This window comes from Lissotriton vulgaris, chromosome 8 (assembly GCF_964263255.1).
Source record: "Lissotriton vulgaris chromosome 8, aLisVul1.2, whole genome shotgun sequence".
Taxonomy (NCBI): domain Eukaryota; kingdom Metazoa; phylum Chordata; class Amphibia; order Caudata; family Salamandridae; genus Lissotriton; species Lissotriton vulgaris.
In genome coordinates, this window is record NC_141696.1 from 1,578,440,389 (window position 1) to 1,578,464,287 (window position 23,899).

The 23,899-nt window shown below is 48.4% G+C and overlaps 1 protein-coding gene across 2 annotated transcripts in view; it reads right to left on the minus strand.

Moving 5' to 3' along the window:
• The window catches only part of TRAPPC10 (trafficking protein particle complex subunit 10), a 319,990-nt gene that overhangs the window by 143,071 nt on the left and 153,020 nt on the right, over nucleotides 1-23,899 (minus strand). For both annotated transcript variants that reach the window (XM_086935878.1, XM_086935877.1), the window contains one exon: nucleotides 17,346-17,481. In XM_086935878.1, coding sequence (XP_086792004.1) covers nucleotides 17,346-17,481 — 136 coding nt within the window. The remainder of the gene's footprint in view (nucleotides 1-17,345; nucleotides 17,482-23,899) is intronic.

A 23,899-nucleotide genomic window follows, 5' to 3' on the forward strand; every position in this document is an offset into this window, starting at 1 on the left:
AGATCAATATCTATGCCAAAATACTGGCCAACCGTCTTTAACGAGCCCTCCCCAGTCTTGCCATCGGAATCAAAGAGGCTTTATGACCGATAGAAGAACTTGCTGTCTATCTTATATCCTTTATTTATTTTCATTATTTGCATACAATGTTATGTTTTATGAATCGTCATACTCCTTTTCCCCTTTTATTTTGTCTCTTGCTCCCTCCCCTGTTTTTCTTTCTCAGGACTTAGCTATAGATGTTTATTGATTCGGTTTCAATATACCTGCTTAACTTTTATTGTGTAGCTTTTATATCTCTCATGATTGATTGTATTACTGTTCTATATTTTATGCTATGTTTTTGGTTTCAATAAACTTGAACTTAAAAAGAAGAACTAGGCACTGCATAGGCTGTGTGTAGGCAGCCTCAGCGTATGCCCCAACCCTACCGTACCCATGCACTCTTCTCTTAATAGACTTTGAGAGCGCTCCATATGTCCTTCTTATTCGAAGTCCTGGAACGCATCTGGTTTAGCCCCAGATTTGGAACCTATATACAGCTTTTATATAACACCTCCACCATCCAGGTGCCGGCTAAGGGGGCAGTATCAGACAGGGGTGCACATTATCATGGCTTCCCTTTGCCCTCTTCATTGAGCCCCTGGCAAGACTACTTCAATGTGATGTGTGAGTCCAGGGCAGGCAATGAAGTGAACAAATGAAAGACAACATTGCTCTCCATGCCGATGACATTATCCTCTTCCTGTCCAACACACACCTTTTTCCGATGGACTGGGGATGGCACACTTTATACAATGCAGCCCACTTAATGGCGATTAATAAATGGTTGTCTGTTGGGTGAGACGAACCCAGCCTACCGACTGGAGCTTTCCCACCTGGGTCTAGAAGCCATTATGGGTCTGCTCTATGCTATCCCGATCCCTACTCATCTCCTTGAGCTAACTGTAACAGTTGTCGAGGTCTGGTGCGCGGCGTTGCGCTTCACAGGCTGGGACAACAGACTCACACAGAGGACCCCGCTTTAGGAGGGTTCAGTCACACTACTCATCTCGACGGCTTCCAGCACTGGAACAGAATTGGGATTACTACCTTGGGAGCTGTTTGGGAGGGCGGAGGATAGGGAACCACCTGCAATCCTCCCAGGATCTACGGCAACATTCTCTTCATTTCTTACACAGTTCAATACATTTCTGCAAACTCCACCATGCCCTGTCATATCACATATGAGCCCGATCGTACTACCAGAGTATAGCCCTATCAAGGCTAAACGTCTATTGGGCCGCCTCGGCAAAGGTGTAGTATCATTGATAAACCACACACTGGTGAACAATGCCCAGGGGGGTCTTCATACCTCTTCAGCAGAAACGGGAGGGATGGATAGGTCCACTAGAGGACAACTGGTAGGAGCGTGGATGGCACCCCACGAATTAGCCATTTCCTCCAGACGGTGTCTGATCCAACTAGAGTATCTTCATGCCACATACTTTACAACCACATGCGTGTGGAAGATGGGAATCTGGCACAACAAACTTTTTGAAGTACTCAATCGGATGCCGACTTCTTCATTGTGGAACGGGCATGTCCTTGGAAAGTAGCCCTTTGGTTGGGAGGATGTTGTCCCGAGTATTAAAACAGATTTGTGGTGTTAACCCAGTGTTAACCCAGAAAATGGGACTTCTTGGTATTCTGGAAGAGCTCGGTGGACCCCACTGAAGCCGATAATGGTGTGGGTGGCAACAATGGTTTTCATTTATGAGCAGTATCTCGTTTGGGGGGGCGTGGCTTGGGCGCCGATGGCGATGGTCGCCTGAAAGCTCGGCTCCGGGACTAAGCCCGAAATTATCCTGAACATCGGAGGCTGAGGGGCGCCCCAGACCCCGCATTCGGTTGAGCGAGGCGACGACAATCTGCCGGGGGCCTTGGTGGAGTTCGGACGGGGGTGGCCACGAAGAAATGCCGAAGTTTGCGAAGTTGCGGAGTGCGACCCAACATGGCGCCCGGACCCCTTTGTCCCCTTGATCGAAACTACGGAGTTGAAGAGGTCTCGCGGGTGTCGACTGGCACCCGGCTTCACCATCCTCGGTTGTTTTAGACATTGGACATTGGCAGGCTCGGACCTTCTGCAACGGGTTCATACTCGATTAGACGACCGGGCGGGTGCCCACGCACTAGAGGGCACCGGGTGCGGGTGCCCTCTGTTCCAGGCGGCGGTCTGCACCGCGACTCCGCAACTAGCTACGATTTCCTGACCAGCCCAACTACATGGGTGGCGCGACACCCTGGCGCCACGGATCAACCGAGGGAGTTGGTGGCCCTCGCCCCGGAGCTATAGGGGGTGAAAGGGCCTGCCCGACTCGGCGACGGTTGTCTCCGCCCCCTCATCGGTACCCTCGGACGCCGTGGCGGTGGCGTGAGCCGAAGCGGCGGAGTCTACACAGGCTCTGGAGAAGGAGATCGCCCATACCCGACTTGAGAACGAACTCCCGGGAAGGTCGTGCTGGACACCTGTACACGGAGACGCCTACTCCGGGACCCTCACGGAGAGCCCCTGGCAGCATGGGGAAACCTAAAGGAGCCAAGGGATCCAGCCAGACCACCTCGGACTCTGAAGCCCAGGACAAGGAAGAGCATGGAGACCCTAAAAGACCCGGTGGCGCACCACTGCAGCAACAATTCGACCGTGTACTGGAAGCGATAGAGGCAACTCGGTCGGCCCTCCAACAAGACATTGCCCAGGTGGCGACTGGCCTGGGCCTCCTTAGGGCAGACCATGGTAAACTCTCAGACCGGGTCAAGGAGGTGGAGGGCACGGTGAAAACTTTAGAACCGGCGCAGAGAACCCTGGCTGCGACGATAAAGGATGCCATGTCCCGAATTGAGACCCTCGAACGGAGGGCGGAGGATGCGGAAGGCCGCAACAGGAGGAATAACATTCGGGTGGTGGGCCTGCCGGAAAAAATCGAGGATGGCGATATGGTGCGATACTTGGAGACCTGGCTCCGAGACACGGTGGTCCCGGAGGGCCTGTCCTCCTTTTACACTCTAGAACGGGCCCACAGAGTCCCAGCACGGCCCCCACAACTGGGACGAGCCCCAAGGCCGGTGGTGGCGCGGTTGCTACATTTCCGGGACAGAGACCTGATCCTAAATGCCGCCAGGCACAACGGCCCGTTCCAGGTTGCAAACAGTCAGGTGAACATCTTCCCTGACTACACCTACGAGACGCAGCGCAAGCGGTTCTCCTTCCTGGCGGTTAAGCGTGAACTCAGAAGTGAGGGCATCCAATATTCACTCCTATTTCCCGCAAGGCTCCGCGTCATTGTTGACGACAAAACCCAGTTCTTCGACACCCCAGAGGAGGTCTGTGACTGGCTCGAACTGTACCGGACAGGGAAAGATGGTTACAGCGCCTCGACCCATCAGGCGGAGGAACCGGAACAAAGGAGGCGATCTAAGAGGGTCAGGAACCGCCGCGGCCGCACGGGAGGGCCCTCGACTGCGGAGACATCATCGGAGCGGAGAGGAGTGTTGGAAGTTCTGTCGGAACTGTCGGGAGCAAGAGGCGAAGTCATCGAGGAGGAGGAAGAAAACCCGGGTGATCAGGGGGCACCTTCGGACTCGGAAGATTCGGTGGCGGACAGTACCCATACACCGGTGATCACACCGAAATCGGTGGAGGACCTGTTGGACGGACAAGGGTAACGGGGTATGCTGCCTTGTTTTGGGTGGGGGCCCGGCAGGGGGGAGGCGGTTGCCGTTCTTTATTGCCGACAACGAAGGAGAGAGGGTTGGGGGGCTTCTGCTGTTGCCCCGGAAGGTTGTGACACCGGAGGGGGTTTACTATAGTCCTGGTAGCCTGGGCGACGAGGGCCCACTGCCTCCGCCCAGCCCGCACCTGGCCCATAAGGCCTTCCTACGGTGGCGACCGTAGGACTAGTGGGGATTTTGGGTTGATCTCCGTAGAGGTTTGGATGGGATCTAGATGGTGCAGTTTGGGTCCTGTTCTGGGGTGGTTGGGGGGGGGCTTTGTTGGTTTTTGGGTGATTTGGTTCTGGTTGGGGAAAATGGCCGCCGTCAGCGCTGGGAGGATTGTTGCTTTTTCTTTGTGGGGACCCGAACGGGGAGACTGTGCAAGAACACTCTGGGACAATGGCTGATGTTGCTAACTTGAAATGTGTTACATGGAACGTGAGGGGGCTTCACACTATGTCCAGGCGTCACAAGGTCCATGCTTACTTAGTGCGTAGGGGAGTGCAAATGGCGCTGCTGCAGGAAACGCATCTGAACAAGGCGGAAGGGGCGGCGCTTCAGCGTAGGTGGCGAGGGCAGGTCTTTTACACGGCGTACTCTGCTTATGCCAGGGGGGCGCTAATATGGATTAGGGCAGGAGTCCCCTTCCAGGTCACGAGGACAGTGTTGTACCCAGAGGGGCGTTTCGTGGCCATCTCAGGCACTCTAGGAGGGAGGGACCTGAACGTTTGCTGTGTGTATGCTCCTAATGTGGACCAGACTGCCTTCCTTTCCAGGTTATCGGGCTCGCTGGCCCACTTTTTCGCCGGGCCCCTCCTGCTGGGGGGAGACTTTAACTCCGTAGTGGATGTAGACATAGACCGCTCACATCCCCCGCTCCCTGATTCCCCGGTCCGGCGGACGGCTAAGGGTCGTCAAGATTGGCAGACCCGCTGGGGTTTGACGGACATCTGGAGGGCGCATCACCCTACGTCTAGAGATTATTCATATTTTTCGAGCCTTCATGAGCTGCATGTCAGACTGGATGGCTTTCTTGGTTCGTCCGAATTGGTTTCGGCAGCGGTCCGATCGGAGTACTTATCGCGGACCATCTCGGACCACAACCCCCTCCTGTTGGACATTCGCTGGTTCCCTGGGACGCCGGCAGTACCCACCTGGAAGATGCGCCCCGAGATCCTCGAGGACAGTGTCTTCAAGGCGGACCTAGGGGAGAGAATCACGGATTATTTTGCGTCCAACGGCGGCTCCGCGAGTACTAGGGCGTTCGAATGGGACGCTTTCAAGGTGGTGGTGAGGGGCTACTGTATCTCTAAGAAGGTGGGCATGCGGCGTGTTATCCTGGCTGAATTAGACACAGCGGACCGAGCACTCCGCGAGCTCGAAATTAGCCGCCCCGGACACCCGGAATTGCAAACACAAACGATGGAGGCGAGGGAGAAGGTAGCGGTGGAGGTCGAACGGCTCCGCTGTTTCGATTATCAGGCCTATACGGTCCGGTCTATTGCGGAGGGCGACCGGTCGAGCGCGTTGCTGGCGTGGTTGGCCAACCCTACGCGCCAGTCCCAAACGACGACAAATATGCGTAGGGCAGATGGGACCGAGGTGTGCACCCAACCGGAGATTCTTAGTTGCTTCCGGCATTACTACGAAAGTTTGTACCGCAGTCGCTCCGCACGAGACCCAGACCGGCTTGATAACTATCTTAGCCCACTGGAACTCCGCACAGTAGGACAGGAAGTGGCGGAAACCCTGGGTTCTGATATTGACTTGGGGGAGATCCGCGGGGCCATCAAACGGATGGCGAGGAACAAGACCCCGGGCCTAGATGGCCTTCCGGTGGAGTTCTATGCAGCTTACGCTGACCTCTTGGCCCCTCGATTACTGGTGGTCTACAGGGAGGCGAAGAGGTTGGGTCGTCTCCCTGGTTCGATGTGTGAGGCATTGGTGGTTCCTCTCCTCAAACCAGGCCGAGACTCGTCTGACCCGGGGTCCTACCGTCCCCTTTCAATGCGGACGGTGGACTACAAAATATTGAGCAGCATCTTGGCCTCGAGGCTGCTGGGACATATGAGTTCCCTAGTGCATGAGGACCAAGCCGGTTTCATTCCACGGCGGAATACGACTATGAACATCCGAAGGTTGTTCCGCTTGCTTGGGGAACCATTCGTGGATGCCCCGTCCCCGGTAGTCTTGTCGGTGGACCTGGAGAAGGCTTTTGATAGCCTGGAGTGGGACTACCTATGCACGGTGTTACGGAAATTCGGCCTCGGGGAGGGATTTATCAAATGGACAGCAGTCCTCTACGCTTCCGCTTCGGCCAGGGTTAGATCGGGCCCTTTGATTTCATCGCGATACCCGGTGGAGCGTGGCACGCGGCAGGGGTGCTCCTTATCCCCGCTTCTTTTTGCACTAGCGGTGGAGCCACTGGCGATGCATCTGCGCTCGGGAGCCCACTATACGGGCTTATGGACAGCGGCGGGCCCGCATTACGTCTCGCTCTATGCGGACGACCTGTTGCTCTTCCTGGAGGATCCGATCGACGCGTTGCGGGGAGCGGAATTAGCACTAACGGAGTTCGGTGCGGTCTCAGGCCTCCAAGTGAATTGGTCTAAGACCTGCCTCTTCCCGATGCGTAGGGGTACCCCCACTCCTGCGCTAAGTAAGGAGATCAGATGGGAGCCCGACTGCTTTAAATACCTTGGGGTATTTGTGTACCACGACCAACCCGACCTCCTAGATGGAAACATTGCCCGTGGCATGCGAGCACTCCGAGGTAGCATGGACTTTTGGGCCACGCTGCCGCTCTCCGTGGCGGGACGCATCGCCCTGCTCAAAATGGTGGCGCTCCCACGGCTATTGTATTACTTTCGGACTTTGCCGATCTGGGTCCCACCGGCTACGTTTCGTCGCTTGCGTTCTATGGTGGTTGGGTTCCTCTGGGGAACGGGCCGGCGGCGGGTGGCCCTCAATACCCTGATGAGGCCGAAGGACGAGGGGGGGCTCGCCGTGCCGGACTTCGAGAAATATTACCTAGCGGCGCAGCTCCAGACCTACACCCAGGAGATAGCCAGGGAATTCAGAGGCCCGGAAGACGGTAGAGGGACGGGTATGGCCAGGCACGTCCTCTCCTTTATCGCGCTGCGACAGCGCTTGGTCCTACGGGACCTGTCGATGGAGGAGCGGACTATCCGACTCTGTTGGAATCGGGCTCACAACAGAGGCCGCCTACGGACGCCATATGCGCCTGAAATACCGTTGGGGATGCTGACGGCCCTCCCCCACGGAGGAGATTGGTCACGACTGGCGGACTGGGAGGATTCCGGGTTACAGCTCGTCGGGGACCTGTACGAGGACGGAGCGCTCTTGTCCTTTCAGGATCTCATTGACCGCTTTGGAATCCCCCGGGGCGACTTTCTGCTGCACTCGGCCATTGTGCGAGGGATCCAGGCGCACTGGCAAAACGGGCTAGAGGAACCTCAATTGTCTCAGGTGTGCCAGTACGTAATGATGTCGGCGGGCACGGTGAAGGCGGTCACTTGCCTCTACGGCAGGTTGATTACCGAGGGGTTGGTTCCTCTCACCACATTGAAGTCCCGCTGGGAAGAGGACATTGGTAGGGAGATCCCGGAGACGACCTGGTCCCAGCTGGTGAGGCGTGCCTGGAAGGGTACACGTAGCGCCCGTTTCCAACTGGTCCACTATTATGTTCTCCATAGAGCGTACCTGACCCCGGTAAAGATCAGGCGTTATTTTGCCACGGCTTCGGCGGAATGCCCTAGGTGCCCGGCTCAGGAGGCGGACCTCCTACACATGCTATGGGCCTGTCCAGGACTGACGTCCTACTGGCAAGAGGTGGCGACGACTTTGGAAGAGGTGACGGGGAGGCACTCATCATTCGATGTGGCGGTAGGGCTCTTGCACTGGTTCCCCCATACCCCCCGGAATAAAATCACCAGTAAATTTATCGACCTGGGGCTCCTACTTGCTAAGCGAGAGGTGACCAGGAACTGGAAGGCACGAGCTGGTCCTACAGGCAGCAGATGGCACAGTGAGCTTTTGAAATGGGCGGCGGGTGAGAGCGCGCTAAAATATCAGTTGGCTTGGAGGCAGGGCAATGAGAAGGCACAGGAGGCCGCGTTAGAATGGGAAACGCTGGTGCAGGCCCTCCGAGATCATTGTACCCCCAGCGACTCTGAAAGTGAAGAAGCAACTCGACCCGAGTCCCGTTAAACATTAGCATTGACAGCACTATTACCTTCCCCGTGGGTCAAGCAGTGGATCCTATGTTGATGAGCTCCCTGACGCTGATGGTGGGGGGGGGGGGGGGGGAAGGGGGGGTTTCACAGTTACTGGGAATTCTGAGGGGGGGGTTTCTTTTTGGGGTTTTGGGTTTGTTTAGAAAAGCAGATGACGGACAGTGTGTTATCCGGACCAGCTCCAGCATCCTACTGACCCCAGCTGCGTTTGCCGCCCAACCTCAGGCATATGGGCTGATTGGCTGTATAACAACGTTATGGAAGGGGGTCGGTGGGCTATACTTAGTATAAGTTGTTTATACTTCGATACTGGTCGCTACTGTATTGTTTTACTGATTCCTGCAATAAAAATATATTTAAAAAAAAAAAAAAACAAATGAGCAGTATCTCGTTTGACTATCACCCTAGCCTACTCCCTGGCGAAATGGGTACACAAAGATGGAAGAACCAGTATACCACGTCAGGGGCTGTCCCTGAAAACACGCCAAGATTTGGAGTAAGTGGTGGATGTATCATGGGCTGGGAAACGAGGAGTGAAAGACTTTTGTCGTGGGAGATGCAGAGTGGGAGGTAAACAATATTGCTGGGTTACAATTGCGATGAACTGTCATGCTTGTTATCAAGAAAAAATAACATTTGTTTATCCCCCCAAAAACAACACACACAAAGGAGGCCAAACGTTTTGCCATATCGCCAGATTCTGACAATTACAACTACATTCCAACTCAAAGTATACCCAACACCATGCGCGTGCTCCTCGGTTTCAAATATCTGCAGCCACTGAAGCTCTTTTAGGTAGAAAGAGCTGATTTATACAGTAAACATCCAAGGACACAAAGTTCCAATAACTGGACTTCAATGTGAATCAATTCCTGGCAGGCAGCCTGCTCCTTCCATGCACTGCGTTTCCCCAGAGAGATGTGGGCTCAGAGGAGGGTCTAAGAGCTGTCTACGCACACAGACAGAGAATTTCACGACGTGACATCACAGCCTTCATGACTCCCTCCCTTTCAGGTCCATAACTTCTCAGGGGATACTGAGGGACATCTGAAGCAAGGGTAGGCTGACGCGAAGCACTTTTTTCACAAGCAGCAGCTCCAATTTACTCCACTGACAGACAGAGGAAGTTTAACAGGGTCACAGCCCCTGGCAACAATCCCAGAAGTGAGAAAAGAAAACAGTACACTGAAGGAACGTCAGAAAAAAAAAAAAGAGTAACAGGCTTCTCCCTTAAATCATACACTGAAGCTGGAATCACACGAAGAAATTCACATTACATTTAAGGTGAACTTTTAGCTCAAACAGCTCATTTTGGAATAGACTTCAAAACAGACACAATTCTGAACTCACCGTGACAGACCGAGATAAGTTACTCCTACTATGTATTCTGCATCGTGAACCGGCTCCAGAGTGGCATGAACCTGCTCCCCAGACCTCCCGTCTCTTCTCATAAATACTATGAGCTCAGGAGGAGTGTACAGCAGGGCACAAGAGACGCAATGGGTGGATACATATCTAATGGTAAGAGCTAAAGAATTGACCTCATTCTAGAGCAACAACAGCAGACCAGTTAGAACTGGATGTCGCGTCTGGGTGAATGGAGAATAAGGCAGAAAGCTGAAAAGAGAATGCAACACTTGTGAGCCTCTATACCTCTGTACCCGGGCTTCTAACACTATACCGCTGTACCTGGGCCTCTAACTATCCACCTATTCATTCATGACTACCAATATATATTTCTACATTCATTGAAAAAAACAAAGGTTAAAGCTTAGTTATAGTTAGTAAAACATTTTCTCTAGACAGACCAAGTTTCAATTAGAGACACTTTGAAAAATTCTAAAGTTCTAGTTCTAACTTTCATTTACAATTTATCCACCACCTTCAAATAATTATAATTAACGGACCTCCAAATACACTTTTCAGCTCGCTCTACGCAACTATAATTCGAAAGTCTATCATGCACTGTGGTGACACAAATAATGTAATTTGAGAAGTTATAAGTGCTGTTATGAATGCTGTGGTTTCACATGCTCTCAGTGATTTAGTATGCAAAGGTATAAAATAGTATATGGGAAAGGCATGAGTTGTACTTTGGCCTTTGAGATGACAAGACTGTTCGGAGGTGCGCGACTTACAGTAAGTTGAAGGTGGACCATAAATTATACATTGAAGTTATATAACTTAACAAGTTTGAATGTTTGTGTATTTTAAGTTGGGTTTGTACAGTAAGAATACACAAGGTATTTCTAACTCTACACTTTCCTTACTCTTTGTTTTTTTCATTGTATGTTAATGAATTTTATTTTTTAATAAAAATGTGTTTGAAATCGCAGTGTGGAGTATCAAAGTGGAGTGTAGTACAAAACAGTGAAAGAAAGTGTTGTAGAGTCTGGTGACCAAGTTGACTACTGTTGAGTGGAATACAGTGGAGTCGGTGGAGTGACGTAGCATACAGTGGTGTGGTGTATCCCATTGTGGAGTGGAGTATCGTAGTGTGGAGCGGCGTGTTGTACAGTGTAGTGGCATGTCAAACCAGTAGAGCTGAGTGTTGTACAGTGGAGTGTCTTTGACTGGAGTGTTATGAAAGAGTGGAGTGTCACTGTATAGAGTGTCGTAGAATGGCAGAGTGTAGCACAGTGTTGTAGAGCATAGTGGTATAGAGTTGAGTTTAGCGGAGTAGAGTGTCATAGTTCAGTGCTCTGCAGTAGAGTGGCAAAGAGTCTCATGCAGTGTAGTGTTGTACAGAAGAGTATCATTATTTGTGAAAACACAGTGCATGGTAGAGTGGTGTGTTATAGTTAGCGTGGTCTGGTTAGCGAGCTGAAAAGAGAGTAACAAGGTCCGCTACTTATAATAATTTGAAGGTGATGGATAAATTGTAAATGAAAGTTATAGCTATAACTTTAGAATTTTTAAAGTTTGGGCAGTTTAAACTTGGTTTGTATAGAGAAAATAAGTTTTCTTAACGAGAACGAAGCTTTACCCATAATTTTTTTCCGTTGAATTTCAATTTGTTTTTTACATGTTCAATAAAATGTGTTTTAAATTGTAGAGTCCAATTTCACAAGTGGAGCTTTGTTGTGTGGAGTGTCTTACAATACAGCAGTGGTAAGTTTTGTAAAGTCAATTGTCATAGCCTGGAGTTTAATCGAGTAGTGTGTAGGGTAGTAGCGTATCATACAGAATAGTAAAGTGTTATATGCTGTAGTGGCATGGGGTCTCATAATGGAGTCAAATATCACAGATTGGAGCAGAGTTGTACACTGGAACAGCGTGTTCAACCAGTAGAGTAGAGTATCAGAGTGAAGTAGTGTGTTTTAGAGTGGAGTAGGGTGAAGAAGAGCATCACTGAGTGGATTAATCATCAAGTTGAATGTCGTGGAATACAGTTGAGGAGAGTAGCATAAAGTGGAGTACTGTGTAATATAGTGTAGTGGCGTATCATAGAGAGAAGTTGAGTGGAGTGGCGTTTAGTATCATACAGTGTAGTACAGTGACGTACAGGGGATACCTATAAAGGGGAGTACAGTGTTCAAGTGACAGAGTGTATTACTGTGTTGTAAAGTGGAGTTGCATACAGTAGCTAAGAGTGTAGAGTGGGCTGAAGTGTAGTAAAGTGGAGTACATCGGAGTGTGTTAGTGTAGAGTGGAGTAAAGTGTCGTAGAGTGTAGTAGAGTGTAGTAGAGTGGTGTAGCATACAGTCGAGTAAAATGTCAAACTGAAGTACTGTGTTATACAGTACTGGACAGTGATGTGCAGTGGCATAGCCTAGTTGATTGTAGTGGAGTGGGGTACAGTACAGTGTTGTAAAGTGTGGTAGAGTGGACTGGCATACAGTGTTAGAGAGTACAATGGCATTGAGTGACCTGGAGTGGTGCACAGGGGAGTAGAGTGCAATACTGTGTCAGAGTAGAGTGTAATAAAGTGGGATACAGTGACATACAAAGAGTTGCGCAGGGTGTTGTATAGTGGACTTGAGCATCGTAGAGTGAGGAAGAGTGTTGTAAAGTGGCATACGATATAGTACAGTTGAGTGATAGGGTATCGACTGGAGTAAAGTGGTGGAGTGTGGCATACAGTGTAACAGAGTGCTGTACAGTGAAGTTGCATAGAGCACATTAGTGTGTGAAAAAGTGGAGCTGCACAGACTGGATTGTTGTAGAGTAGAGTGAGGTACAGTCTTGTACAGTGGAGTATAGTCAAGTGGAGTTGTGTAACGTAGTGTAAAGTACAATGGAGTATTATAGTGTTGAAGAGTGGCATGAAGTGAAGTGTACTGGAGTATTATAGGTAGCAAACTGTTATACATTGGAGTGGGGTCTCATACAGTAGAGTGGTGTGCTGCGTCATATAGAAAAGTATTATACTGTGGAATAAAGTGTTGTACATGTGAGTGTACGGGCATAAAGTGAGAGTATGGAGCTGGACAGTGGAGTGTTTGGGGATTAGGTGGAGTACAATGTTTCAGAGTGTCATGAAGTGTGGTAGGCTTTTATAGAGTGGAGTGATAACGAGTGAAGAGGAGCGCCAAACAATGGGAAGGCACAGAGAGGAGTGGAGTGCACCTTAGTGCTGTAGAGTGGATTACCGTAAAGTGGAGTAGCATACAGTGGGATACAGTACCATGGAATGTAAAAGAGTGGAGTGGCGTAGAGTAGGGTACAGTGGATAAGCCTAGAAAGGGGTGGCATACAAAGAAATGGCATAGCATACAGTCAAGGAAACAGATTGGAATGATGTCTCATACAGTAGAGTGTGAGTGGGGTCTCTGAGAAAGCACAATTTAACTACTCAGATTGACCGCTAACCTCTTCAGCGCAGCACGAATTTTCGCGCTGTGCTGAAGATTCGAAAAACGGGTGTGGTCATGACGGAATGGTTCCGTCATCAGCACAGCCCAACCGACGCTGATGACGGAACCGTTCAGTCATAAGCATCGAAGAGGTTAAATAAGAAGTCAACCAATGTTGGTGGCACCATGTTGTGTAGTTCCTACAAATCTGCAGGATCTGCGCATTGTTTGGACAACATAAACTAAGGGCTAGCGGTCTAAGCTGATTCCGGACACCCCTGCAGGATATGTTGGACTGTAGATTAGCTAGCTCACAGTGCCACTGTAAGCGCCCTAACTTACCAGGGAGCGAATGGTTTCTAGCAACCACTGAACATGACAACCCTCATCCCTCTGGGATTTTGGAAACAGCACAGAACCTTTCGCTCAGTCACTCACGCTCACTTATTCCACAATGGATAGATTTGGGCTAACTCTCTCACTGCAACACATGTAGATTACAGATTTGACTCTACATTACACGAGCATTTTTGCAGTATGAACAAGAATATCCTCTGCCGAAAGAAATAATGCTTCTAGATCTATAGGAATGTATAATTTATATCGATGGACAGGACTTTCGATGGCCGAATGAAAGGATCCACTCGACACAAGCAATCATTACTCCATAGGCACTCAAGGAGTTATGTATTAACATTCATGAAATAACATTATCAAAAATCATTTTGCAATGAATAAGTGAGCAGAAATGATGCAGTGTACAGTACATAAGTCCAGATAACTAAAACAAACCTGTGACTGTTCATCACTCCTAGAGAACTCTTAACACAATAGGAGATGGATCCACTCCAGCAGTGGGAGGAACGACCCACTGCTCTATCCAACACAGTGAGTGCGCTGGGAACAGTACAGACTTGCGTTCATTAACAAAACGTCCAAACGACATATGAAACATTCCGCACTACAGCCTAAGTTCCCAGAGCGGTTTCCTATTATGTCCTCAACATAAAACCTGCTCCTTCCACATGCTGGAGGATCCGAAAAAGGATGAACCTTTTCCCCCCTCACCAACTGTGACCATCCACTCTTTGCACGTTGTATACGCCTACGCCCTCCATTATTCAACTAATAATTTCGTTTAAGCAAATACCCATGATGCCCCAGTGGGTCTGGTTTGCACCATACACAACTGCAAATAAATACATTCATTTCTATACAGGGTGCTATCTCCATCCCAGCTACTGCCTCAGGGGAAGTGGTCAAGCCCTGGCTGATCTCAAAAGGAAAAGCACATGACCCACATGGCCTCCGTAACAAGATGTAATGAAAGGACGGATATCCGTTTTTTCTTTTTTTCATCACCGCACCATTTAAAGACCACTTTCAAAACAGAAGCTGAATTATGCACCCTTCAATTCAAAACAGCTGTTAAATAATTTCATATGGAATAAATCGTTCTTTGTATCAGTTAATTAAAACCTTTACAAAAGAGGTTAACAAATTCCTGTTATTTACAGAGTTTCATGCACAAGTACTGGATATTTAAATCAAAAACATGCTTTTTATCGGACTCCCATGAATTTTGGTAATGCTCAGAAACAAGGGATAGTAACTTACTATGGAGGGGAACACAAAAGAACCCTACACAATCTAAAGATTTGATGTAACTGCATACATTGTTCAAGCACTCAATCATTTTAGAGATACGCGTGTTCTAAATATTTAATAGAGTCGTGTTAGTAATTGTACTCCTGGCAAGTTAGTTGCGGATAAAATTGTTGTAAACTTTTATCAATAAATGGAAATGAGATAATTTGCTATTTTTGTTGTTGTTGTAAGTTTTTACCTCTTTTGTGAAGGTTTTAGCTCCTTAACCGCGGCGCAAATTCCGCCACGATGCAGGAGTTTAATGAGTGGGCGGGGCCGTGTCGGCCAACAGATGTGCGCAGCACTAGCCAGGTAGTGCTCGCGACAGCCGTTGGCCGACACGCGCACGGAACAGGTTAATTAACTGAGATCAATAAAGATTTATTTATTCATACTAAGTTTAGGGATCCCTGGGGCCACGGTGATTCCACTAGTGAAGTAGTGTGGCTCACTGGTTAGAGGCGGCAGACCCGAGAGCAGAGGACGGCCCGGGACCAGGGTTCGATTCCCGGCGCGGCAGGTTTCTGGACCAGGGTCAGTGGACTCGATAATTCTCTCGCCTCGGTGCCCCACTCTGATCAGCGATCACACTCGGCAACTCTGGGCATTAGCTTGCCTCATCTTCACTAACGGCCCCACCAGACCGCCGGGGATGCCTGGTCTCACCCTGGAGATACCCATTAAGGGACCGTCTCTCAGGGAAGCCAGGAAGGGTTTCGCAGCGGTCGAAGCGCCTTGGGACCCTACGGGTAAGTAGTGCGCTATATAAATGCCTATACATTCCCTTCCATAGGGAGCAGTCGCGGGCTCAAGCAATCGAAAATGATGCCATCACGTGTGGAAATACAAATTGGCCATACAATTATTAAAGGATAACATCTTTATTAACAAACTGTAACCAAAGTTTAATGCTTTCTAATTTGTACAAACTGTATCAGCCTACTGATGTGCAAGGTGAAAAAGACAATAGAGCATTACTGCTTGAAAACAGACATCTACAGCAGGCTTCCATTAGCAGCCAGATGTACACAATAGTTGCTATCAAACAACATTTTCAGATCAGTTAGTGCGCGGTTATGCAATGCACTATATATGTAGGAATGAGTGCAGGTTTATTCATCAACCCACACCAAACTCCACAAATACAGAGATTGCCTTCACCCACACGTTGCCCTCTGCCACAGAGCTACTAGCTACTTCTGGGGGCCATGCCACTTAGAAGATATTCAGTTAGAAACAGAAACTAGGTAAAGGTTGGTTGTAACAGTGAATAATGGGGATGTTTCTCAGCAAGGGCTTCTAAGGGGCATCAAACAGACAACAAGAGCAAAGCTTCAGCTGCCTACGATGTCAATTGGCACTCGGAGGTGAAAGCACTGGTGTTCTCCACTCTTTGCCGATCTATAATATATTCTGTATGATCCCCAAAAACATCCGGCCCTGCGTTTATCTGGTTGGCAAGTGAATCGGAGTAATGGGAGACCCACATATAACACGGTCTTCCTGCCGGTCTCAAAAGTAAAGACAAAATGCCAGTCTACCAGCCAGTCACGCCTGTGCCGCCTTCGTATAACCTAGCTGTGCTCTCAATTCTCAATTGTAGCAGAGAGCCAGCACTAAGTCTGGGGACCCAGATCGGCCTAAAATTCTTATATGACATAGCACCAATGGGGAACCACATTTTTTCCCTACTATTGGCCCTTCATTGCAGGTACTTACTAGATTTAGAATCTAGTATTCAAACGACTGGCGCTCAGTGAGAGCCATACATAACATATTGAGAGGTAATCGTGAATAACAGGGGTGTTTTTCGGCAAGAAAGTTCTGATGGACATCAATGAACAAGAGCAAAGCTCGAGTGGTCTGTGAGGTCACTAAGAATCCAGAAGCGATAAAAAATCTCAGTTATTCACTTTTAACCCATCTAGAATTTTACGTTATGTATGACCCCTAAAATGATCTCCCAAGCCATCCGATGATACCCATTTAGTAGTCTCTCTGCCTCTTCTAGGGGCATCAACTGCAAAAAATATGTTCGTCCATAAAGTCCTAGTGCATTATGGGGCGGGCCTTGGAAGGCGCAGGAAAACCATGAACAAGCAGCTCTGGCCGCTCGTTTATTATATTCACTTTTTCCTTGCACTCCGCAGATTGATATATACATACATTTTGAACCTTAAACTATTTAACAGATTTTCACTAAATCACAAAAAGCACGCTTTCTGGACCAAGATCTAGCTTTCCTCCAAATTTGGTGCAATTCCGTTCAGCAGTTTTTGCTGTATCGCTGGTAAATTTTCCTATGGGAAAATAAACACGGAAAAAGTTATTGAGGACCCTGCTTTTTACCCTATGGAAAAGCAGACCCAACTATAGTTTACCAGTTTATAAAGCAATGTGTGCAAAAAAAGTTTAGATGATGTCATCAGTGATGTCATAAATGATGTCATGGAACATGTCATTAGTGATGTTTATATAGGAGGTCCTATGCAGTGCACTGCGGTGCGCAAGTTATAGTTAGCTCTGCTAACTAGCTGGTTAATTCCTTTGTTATAGTTCAAAAAGTTAATGTGGTCACTGACAAATTCACCCAACCATAACATTACTTTAACGTGAAAAAAATGTATATACATATTTTTTTAATATAGAATTAATTTTACTTTTCTCTCATTTAAGTAACGGTATCGTTGGTTGAATTTGTCAGTGACAGGTCCTCAAGACACAGCTTAAGTAGACAGGTAGCGTCTAGAAGTTCCCTGAATAGTAGAAGCGCAGTGGATGGGTCTCAATAAATTACACCTTTGAGGCAAATGGACTATACAACTTTAAATAAGGAAATAGATCAGCATTCTCCCTGCATTCCCATTCTTTATTAGTGCTCTTGAATACTCACACAGCACTCAGTCCAGAAGATGTGCAGAAACGGGAATGTGAGCAGGGCCTTGTTGCCTTCTTTGGGTAGCAGCTCCTCCTTAAACTGCACAAAGTTGGACTCCAGATGAATCATTTTAGGTGCCCGGCCATACGACCTGCAGAGAGAAAGATAGTAAGCCACAGAGCAAAGCACCCAGGACACTGCACAGCTAAGGGCAAACATGGGGCAGTGCGACTGACAGCAGTGCCCACAGAAACAAAATCATGCTCAATGATCTTCAGAGCTCAGCCCAGATGCTAGTCATACACACATTAGAAGTGACTTTAAATTAGGATCTGGGCAGTAATCCATGCTTAAACTCATGCGTCTTTGCTCTTCCAATCAGGTAGGATAAGTCCCCAGATCTGATGTCCTGCAATTGTAGCCCCTGAAAATGTGAAAGGTTCTTTGAGGTTATTTTCCTGTCTTGGGCCTTTAACTCCCACGGATCTGCCTCTGTGTGTCATCAGCTTGAAGGACTGTTGCTGGATTATGTTTGCAGCCAAACAGCGGCCATTTCTGGCAGGGGTGTAGCGTGCTGCCAGGTACAACAAGAGTTTGGGGCCATTTCCCCCAGATATCTTTGTGGGCGGTGCCAAGAACATGCACTTTGACCCTGGCTTCGAATGGTAACCAGTGAAGGACCTTCAGAACAGGCTTGATGTGGTATGGCATATCATGGCTGTGGGGTTTTGAAAGGAATGATTTAAAGAGGCCAGTGTAGAGGATACTGCAATGATCTGGACAGGACAAGATTAAGGCTTTGTTTAGTACATTCTTTACCCTGTCACCAGCTGCTAGCATGACAATTGTGTCTGCCACTGCTACGGCTCATGAATGAAGCCAGTTGTCTGTGCGTGTACATTAACAGTATTAATACTTATCATGCCAGATAGAACCCGCCACAGGTATCTGCATGACATGAGAGCTCTTTTACCCACTAAACCAAAATTATCCTATTTGAGCAAAAATCCACCACAGAAATCTGAAAGTATTCACTCACTATCATCCACTGTTTGCCTAGGAGAAGTGCAAGCACTCTTCCATTAAATGTACCGCAGCAGTTCTAAGAAGTGCTCCTGCTGCACTTTTCATATTAATGGTGCTCCAAATTCAACATCTGCTTAATCAAAACACTGCAAATGATCCCAACATGATCAAATTCCAGGGAAAGGTAACCATTATCTACACGCCAGGGGTGTTTGATCCTGTGGGTTTCACATTGAAAGAGACTCACCAGAACTAAGCTGCTGGCGTGAGGGAGCAGTACTATCGATCACAGAAGGTGTGAGTGCAGGGGCTTTGCCTTGCCCCTCTTGACCACGTATGGAGGATGAGTGAATTCGAGGCTGCACACAGACAGGGAAGTGGCAGTCCCTCTGTGTGTGGATTTTCTCGGAGTGTATTGCACCCTCAGCCCATTTCAGTCTGTGGCACAGCCCCTCACCAGGCATGAAGAGTTCAAGGTGGCGTTTGCCAAACCAATATCAGGACAGTTTGTGCCCCTTGACATGGCAGTGGGAGAAGACCACTGCACCCTCAGATCTCCGGATATACCGGAGGCGAGACCTTTGTGGTGCTAAAATGGGAGCGGCACCGGAAGGAGTAGTAGAATGTGACAAGACCTTCCAGGAGCTGGTTCAACTTTAAGGATCTCTTCGGACCTCTGAACCAAAGTGTGACAGAGCCTTGGGGAGGTGCTAGTTGGGTCCAGCATCCCTGGCTCTACTGCTCACACACAGGTGCTATTGATGAAGTGCCTGGTTGGGAGACTTGCACAGGACTTTGAGAATTCTACAGCCCCTGTTGGATACAAATGCAGCATAAAGAACAAAAGCACATAGGATAAAGGTGGAAAATATAAACAGCAGGTACAAAGCAGGACAGAAATGAATTCTGTGGTCCTAAGCCTTCCATTAGGAGCTATGATGGGCGTGGGGAAGTAACAGCAGAACGCTCTCCTCCTGAACTCTCACATGGCAAAGTACTAAGCACAGCTGTAATCACAAAGTTGCAGGAGACAACATGGAGTATAGACAGAGGTAACAGCAGCAGTCTCAAACTTACCTGGAGAACTTGCAAACAAAGATATATTTTGTTGCTGAGCATTAGGGGATGTGTCTTGATAATGCTTTTTTGTTTATGTTACCATCTCATAAAACGCTCTAGTTATGAAATGGCTTCAGTTACAAGCCAAGGTCAAAGTTATTACCAGATTCCTGCGTACCATAAGCGATGGGAAGTGTTGCCGTTGCCTGAGCTTTGTGGGGTTATCATGATGGGTGGATGTTTTAAGTATTTGTGGATTTTTTGGTGCCCACCCTCTTTTGACGATCTGCAGTTTGGGGTGGAGTCATTGGTAGATTTCATGCCTTAAAGAGTTGCTTACTAGTGAGCATTTGTCGATAATGCCATTTTGAAGAGAATAAAAGATGTTGCCCGTTATGTAGTTTCTTGATATCCAGATCAAGGAACTACATAGCCAATAGAACAAGCATTGGCATAGCCAATAGGTCTCGCTTTTGGGACCTTATAAGTATTAAGTTTTGCAGCACAATATCAGCTGTTGCATGGCTAAACCTTGTACCTTATAAGTGTTTAGCCATGCAACAGTTGATGTTGTTGCACCAAGGATATAGTGCTGAAGTTATCCAGCACAATATCCTTGGTGCAACAACATCAACTGTTGCATGGCTAAAGACGGTCCCAAAGGCGAGACCTATTGGCTAAGCCAAGTCTTGGACTACAGAGAAGCAAGGAAAACAAATAATAACCAGATTATTCCTACCTGTATTTAGTTATCTTCTATCCAATCTGTGCATCTTTGTGTTTACCATGTGAAATCATCCTGAAGTGGATCTGAGTTTACATATTTGAACTTGTACCAGAAAATAAGAATAAGCTGACCTCAGATTGCTGGAACAGTATGGACTTCTCTGGGCCGATAGCGCACTCTGCCGCAAGGTAGGGGGGTTCTGATGTATAGTGACCGAGAGCAGGTCCACAATGCTGTGCAAGACACTGCACCTCTCCTGCAGCTGAACCCTACGCTCAGTGGGCCTAGGTAGTTGCTTAGGTGAGCGATGCCAGTAGGCTGGATACCAAATAATAGGAGGGGCTTGGGAGAGTTCCAGCACTTCTAATCTAAACATAAGCAAATGCTCGATTTAGGATATGTGTAGAGATAAGATCCTGTGTGGAAACCAGCATATTCACCCCAATATCGGCGGCTTAGATGCCCATTATGCCACCCCTAAATCAAGCAAAGTTATATCCAAACAAACTGATAGCAAACTCGTCGTAAACAACACAGGTGGTAGCAAATCTTTTAAACATATGGCGGAAAAAAAACGAATCAGACTGTAACTAACAAATAAAAAATGAAATAAAAGTGGGTGCAGGATTCTTAATGAAAGTCACAAAGGTACACCCTCAGGTATGAGTCTTTGCATCTGTGCAGACTTATGACTGCTAGGATTTCATAGAAAGTTAACAGAAGTTGGCCTGGAAACCATACTCCTCCCAAACTTATGTGAATCCAATTTTCGAATTTTATATATACATACACATACAATCTGATGAACAAATGCAAATTCCCTTTCCCCCATTCCTCACTGTGGAAAAGGGTTTACTCTTGCCCTCATCAAGAGTAAATTGTCAGCCTTTTGCAGTGTGGAATAACATTGGAGAGGAATTGTTGAGTGTACTTACAAACATGCAAGTTTCTGGGAATGCAGAGGCTCGCAGTGCTTTCCAAACTGAAACCACGACTTCCTACCGAATTCTAACAATTAATGAGTTCGATTATTAGAGCGCTGACATAATGAGAAGGCTGCCATAATTTGTCACCACGGTGCTTGGCACCGAAAGGGGGGCCCTCGCCCTCGCCTCCCTGAACAAGTGTATATTTTATAAGAGTCCACCTACTGATAAATGCAATTTAATGTATTTAAGTGTCCTTCACGGTTGTAAATTCAGCTGTGAAGATAATATGTGCACCTGAGTACAAAAAGTTAGCGAGTCAGAACGTCAAACTGGTGGGAGCAGAGCTAAAATGTATAGGGTCAAAGACTGGGGAAAGTACCAGACATGTGAAATGTAATTATCGGCAACTCCCTGGTGTAATAAGTTCGCAGATCCCCTTGGGTGAATCCGTTAACCAGGGGAGCCCAGGTGTAACATGCATTTTAAGCCAACGGAGGGGTGGGGGGGGCGCATGTGCGACAGCAGCGTGTCACTAGACACTGAAGCAGACACAAGGCACTGCTTTGCAGATGGCATTCATGAGTGGTTCAGAGACGCTTCCTAAGGTGGCAGTGTGCAGTCACAGTGCCTCAAGCGGCGAATGTGTTTTTCGCGTCAGTCTTCGCTTCATCGTCGAATCCGGAATTGCAATTAATAGCACTGTGTGTGCTGCACAAATCACTGAAACGTATGCCCAATGAGGCCTGTCAAATGGCATTTAATTCTACTCCGCTTCAGTCACCCTGTACAGAGGATCTGCAGATGAGGAGACATGCAGTCACTGGAGCAGACAGGCAGTGTGACGCCCAGCACAGCCTGCAGACAAGGACATAGGGTGCGCAGCAACGAGGGAGGGAACTGGAGCCAACAAGTGGTACGACACCCCGGCACAGCCTGCAGTACCAGGGTGCGCAGTAATGAGAGAGTCACAGGAGCAGACAGGCAGTACCGTGGTGCGCAGCAAGAAGGAAGCCACTGGAGCAGACAGGCGGTGTGATGCCTGGCACATCCTGCAGACAGGGAAATGGGATGCGCAGCAACGAGGTAATAAACTGGAGCCGACAGACGGTACAACACCCTGGCGCACCCCGGTACTGCGTGCAGGCTGTACCGGGGTGCGCAGAAACGAGGGAGTCACAGGAGCAGACAGGCAGCAGACAGGCAGTACTGGGGTTCGCAGCAACGAGGGAGTCGCGAGAGCAGACAGGCGGTGTGCCGACTGTGCCGTGCAGGAACAGGGGGTGCAGACACTGTCCCTCGCAGAAGCAGACAGACACTGGGTGCAGGGACAAAGCAGGTCCCCACCCAGACAACGCATCAGAAGACACAGGTCGCAGAGAAGGAGGCAAGGGCTGTGGGAAGCGAGGCGCTTCACGTGCTTTGGGTGGGTCACAGCGCTGTAAGTGCCCAGGTAATTTCATCTAAAGTATCAGCACTTCTCAATGAGGTGCGCTACTTTTGACAGGAGGGTACCTGCACTTTTCAATAACGGGTCCACTGGGATAGCGGGCGCCTGCACCTTACAGCTCCATTCAAGGCCTGCTCGGTCCAGAGGCGGATCACAAACGAGGAAGAGGAGGGCTCAAGCGAAGAAGACACCACTCACGTGAACGGAGCATCACCATGCGAGGAAAACAAAGGAAAGTGTGCCCGACATTTCATTTTGGAAAATGTATGGCATATGGTGACAAGGAGGCACTCAACATATGCCATTTGAAGAAGAAACTAAGGAAGATGGTTCAAGAAAGGGATTGAGGGGTCACAGGATGGTAAAGGAGAGTTCTATGACGAGAAGTGCATATGGTCCAGAGAGCTAAACTGGAAGAGGAACTATGAACAAGCAAAAGTGACACGGCTGCGCGGCCGCCCGTGAAAGTGAAACTGATCGTAATAATAAACAAAGGGGGGCGGGAAGAAGGGGAAAAAGAACAAGCAATGGCCGCGCAGCCGTGAAAGTGACACGGCCGCACGCACGAAAGTGAAAGCAATAAAGCTGATGAGGAGGGAGTGGGAGAAGGGAGGGGATTCACGTGCGCGCTGTAAGGCTTAATGAGCCATAACAGAAAGCCAGATGGCAGCTGTGCACGTCGCGCGTGCTTGTTCGCGTAAGAGCAAGCTGGTGGCCGGCAAAAGCCTCTGGGTAGCATGTTTAAAACCCAGTTACTAATGTCTCGCCAGAGCAACACATTCGCAGGCTCAGGCGAGACTTAAAAAGAAATATTAATGTGATGTTCTTGAAACTCTGCCTGGTTACCAATGCTCTTCAACATATAAATAGAAACAACGGCTGCACGTCCGGTTCCTATATTGATGCAGACAATGCACTGCTATGCCTCAAACCTGATAATACAGAAATCCTCCTCTTGGCCAAGCTCACCCTTTTCCTTTTATAATGACGTGCAGAACTGGACGCTATTCAAGTGCCTATGGGTAAAGCACACAACTTGAGAGTGCTTTGTAAGTGACTTAATAATTAACCACCAAATAAACACTCTATCCAGGAATGAATTCCATAATTTTATCGGATTTTGCCGTTCTCGCACTCCTCACAGACAATATCTCTTGTCATGTTCGCCTAGATCACTGAAACTGCCGTAATACAGACCTGACCAATGTGTCTCTCTCACACGCTAGAGGGTTCACAGTTATGCAGCCTTAAAATCAATCCATTGACTCCCAGTAAAAGCCCTTTCTGACTACAACTTAAGGCGCTGCACGAAGGAGCACCGAACTACCTCACTAAAATAATTAACGGCCCAAAAAGATCCAAAAGATTTTGTGGAAGAATA